The sequence below is a fragment of the Arachis ipaensis genome, chromosome B02 (genome assembly GCF_000816755.2).
Source record: "Arachis ipaensis cultivar K30076 chromosome B02, Araip1.1, whole genome shotgun sequence".
Taxonomy (NCBI): domain Eukaryota; kingdom Viridiplantae; phylum Streptophyta; class Magnoliopsida; order Fabales; family Fabaceae; genus Arachis; species Arachis ipaensis.
In genome coordinates, this window is record NC_029786.2 from 73,974,189 (window position 1) to 73,978,428 (window position 4,240).

Sequence of the window (4,240 nt, forward strand, 5' to 3'; positions counted from 1 at the left end):
ATATATGGTGCATATAGAGATATGACCATTGAACCTGACTCACTTTGAGAATTTTTATATATATATTGATCTTTCCGGATTATTAATGTCCTTTTTAATAATCCTATGACCAAGAACAATTTAGATTAAATTATAAAAGATTTATCTCTCAATATTATGATCACTATCATAATGATAAATCTCTAAATTTAATTATATTAACATTTTAATATAATAACAATAACAAATTATATGATATATGATTGATTGGATTGTGGTCATACTCCTTATTTCTAACAATAATAATAATAATAATAATAATAATAATAATAATAATAATAATAATAATAATAATATTATTATTATTATTATTATTATTATTATTATTATTATTATTTAGCTAACATATTAGAGAGTTGATAAGATTACTATTAATTTTTTTTAACCTTTTAGTTTAATAAATACACAATTGATCTGTCATCTTATAACTTGGTCTTTATTGTGCATTATAAATCATAATTCGACTTTATTTGCCTTCATTCTAAGTTTGTAACGGACGATTCGTTATTCTAACTTAATGACCAACAGTCATAGCATCAACTTTATTTATCAATTCTATACCAATAAAGGCACCAATTTCTATATCTCAAAAGGGACCACATGATAAGTTCTATTTATGTCTAACATTCTATATTCATAGAATTATTATATACATTTTAAATACTTATTGACTTGAGCGTCGGAGTGCCTTTTGCAGGTACCTACCCTCCATGTTCTTCTTGTCGAAGTATACATTATTTGGAGACGAAGAGACAAGTTCGATTTTCTCTAAGGCGAGATATACCTCGAAAGTTTATCCACACAAGAACAATTGGCGATGTCTGTGGGACGAGTAAAATAATTCCTACTCCCCTCAGGTTCATAAAACTTGAATTATATTCAAATTTTTGAACCAATTTCAACAATTTTGTTTAAGATTTTATTTAATATTTTTTATCAAATTTTAATCTATCGTAATTTGTTATAAAGTATGTACTTTATACATTCAAATTGCTTTACTTTTACGCATTATAATATTTCACATGTCATAATCGATCAATGAATCAATTCGGGAACAAACTCAGCTTTCAACCAATCCGAGAACAAACTCGACTTTCAACGAACCCAAAAATAAATTTGGCTTTCAGTCGATCCGAGAAGAAATTCGGCTTTCAACTAATTCGAGAACAATTAACTCGACTTTTAACCAATGCGAAAATAAATTCGACTTTCAATCAATCTAAGAAAAAAATAAACTCTATTTTCAATGAATTGGAGTACAAACGCACCTATCAATTTTGTTAACTTTTTTAAAGCTCTCTACTTACATAAGTAAAATTATATATTGTAACACCCTCACTATCAGAAGTCATACTTCCGGCTGCACCACTCTGATAGCAAGAAGTATTACGACTACTTTACATACTAAATACTAAAATAGGAGCCTGTGACTCGACACTGTATCGCTGATTTCTTCGAAAACCGGAAATAAATACTTTATCTTAGCAAAAATATAAGCAGGCATAGATTCATATACAAAACTCCTTACATAATAACTCATAATATAATATACATATAAAACATACAACTCATATCCCTCTTACAAATTTGTAATAACAAAGACGAGGGGGAAAAATAATCTAATTAATACAATAATATATAAACCAAACGCAGTATAACACTCTAGACTGTCCCCCGACGTGCATCCCCAAGAGTCTATGCATAGCTTTTTCTCAAATAATCAATATTACTCAATGGGGGTAACATTCCCGGGAATTTATATAGTGCCCGGTCACACACTTACATCGTAGGGTCAACAGAGTATCGAGTTTTCAACCTGGTACACGTGGTGGCAAGCCACGGTACTTAATCCAGGGAACCTCGTATCTCAGATATTTCAAATTCATAAGCCATATAAATAATTCAAATATCTTATCTCAACATTCTTAACATCATAATCATTCATCAATCCAAATCTCATTTCCAACTTCATTCAAAAACCATATTTCAAGGAAAATCCTCATCAATTCTCATCATCCTTCTTTCCATCCCATTCATTAACAGTCCTAATTCAAAACATAATTCTTTCTTTGATAAATAAATCAATCTTGAAGCATAGAATGTTTAAAAAACAAATCTTTTTAATTAACTACTTCAAATAAAGCTTCCAATTTTATAAAATTTCGGCAGCATTTCCTTTAAAACTCGGACACTGCCACCCTTTTCGGGTCCCATCCACACATTTCTCAAATCCTTTCTCAACCATTTCCAAATCTCAACACTTTCCAAAATTCAACCAATTCCAGTATCAAAGTATTTTCAAATTAGACCAATTCCAATAATGAAACTCTTTAAAGTCAAACCAGCTCAAGTATTAAATTATTTATAAAATCAGACCGACTCAAAACCAAACCGGTTTAACTTCAAACCAAGAAAAACCACTTTTCATAATAATCAAGTAAATAACTTTCCAAATCCATTTCTTATCAACAACCGTACTTCACTCAAGCAATCAAGCACCCAATAATCCAGTCCAACAATCCATTACATCCACAAGACAAATATAATCACATAAATATATCTTTTTGCATCAATATCTATTTATCACAACTCTGTAATGTAAATTAGATTTTAAGAAAAACCCCTACCTCGATTTAGTCAAAGCTCAGTAGTTAGACTCATCAATTCCTCTTTTGTTTATTTTCAATTTTACAGCAACGGCAGCAACCTTGTTTATTATCAGACAATATCAACAGCGGCATCAAGAATCGCGGCAACAACACTTTTCTGACATAAATTGGAATTTAAAGCGAAATTGATATTGAGTGGAACAGAACGAAATTAGTAATGGAACATTTACGATAAATTAAAATAGAATCAAATAACCTCACCACGAGAAACAAAGCAGCAGTGACCCTCTGAACCGATCAGGCGGCAGCTCCGGCACTCCCCGAAGCTCCGGTGGTTCAATAACAACCTTAATTTCAACGCATAAATACCGGAACCCAAACCTACGGTACCAGCATCTCAGAATCTCCAACAGATTGCAACGGAACATTGATTTCAAGAAGTTTCAAAAACAAAGTGCTTACCAAGAAGACAGGGGTTCCGGCGGCAGTTTCCAACATACACAGGCTTCAAAGGCGGTTTTCGGTGGCAGCAGCGCTCTCCGGCGGCAAAGGCGCGATCAGAAGTCGCGGCCAGAAGCTTTGGAGGCAGCATATTTGATGAGGATGGCCGGCGATAGGAGCGGCAACTGTGCGCGGTGGCTGGACAGGTCCCGATCCTCCCTTCCTCCCAGATCTCTCTCCTCTGCGTCACCCACGGACGACGGCGCTGACAGCTGCAGCAACGGCGACGGACTTCGCGGCAGGGACAGTGGCTGTGACAGGAGCCTGCGAGGACGGCGATAGACACGACGCGGCAAAATTATTTTAAAATATTATTTGTTGTATTAAAATACTAATTGGTTTAAAATCAAAATCTCTAATTGAATTTATAAGATAATAAAATTAATTTTCTTTATTCCTAAAATTTGAGGTATTAAATCATAAAAATATCAATTATTTGATTTAAGTCACATAAATATTCTTGTCATTCTGTAACTACTAATTTTATAATTTAAATATAGATAATAATTCAAAAATGATAATATTAGGTAAAATTCTAATTAATTATCAAAACTTGATTTAATTTTTGATTTAATTAGCTTTAATAAAATAATTTCTGAAGATAAAATTTCTAATGAATTAAATGAATTGAAATTAATTCATAACAAGATTTATTTGAAAATTCTGGGTCTTACATATATTTTATTCACACATACTTTTGCATTTATATTTTGTGTAACTAATATTTACTAATTTATTAGTTATATTCAAACCTCAATATATATTCTATACTTTAAATTATTTTTACAATTATTGTACTTTTTTTCTCTCTCTATTCTTATTTATATTTTTGCAAGACAATACTCATCGGTTTCTATTTCTATTATTAAATATCATTGATTCTTGTGTTTTTATTTTGAAAAAAAAAATGAGAAAGAGACATCCAATATTAGAATACAATGCAAAGCCATTCATTTACAATAATAACATATAACAACTATGTTAATTGAATTCTTATTTCATCATGTATTATATTCTTATTACTTGATGATTTTATTTATACAATTAAATGACAATAATGATGAGTTCAAATCTTAAAATTGGATTCCATC

At 31.0% G+C, this 4,240-nt stretch overlaps 1 protein-coding gene across 5 annotated transcripts in view; it reads right to left on the reverse strand.

Moving 5' to 3' along the window:
- Window positions 1-3,439, reverse strand: part of LOC110267810 — a 14,869-nt gene extending 11,430 nt beyond the window's left edge. The window contains exons 1-3 of one of the 5 annotated variants that reach the window (XR_002355745.1): window positions 3,111-3,439; window positions 2,910-3,029; window positions 2,661-2,805 (exon numbers count right to left, since the gene is read on the reverse strand). Coding sequence is in view for 3 of the 5 variants with exons in the window: in XM_021113622.1 (XP_020969281.1) it covers window positions 2,700-2,800; window positions 2,910-3,029; window positions 3,111-3,240 (351 nt within the window). In the remaining 2 variants the exon portion in view is untranslated. Of the gene's footprint in view, window positions 1-2,278; window positions 2,806-2,909; window positions 3,030-3,110 lie in introns of those variants that run through there. The other 4 variants (XM_021113625.1, XM_021113622.1, XM_021113627.1 and 1 more) reach the window with 4 other exon arrangements.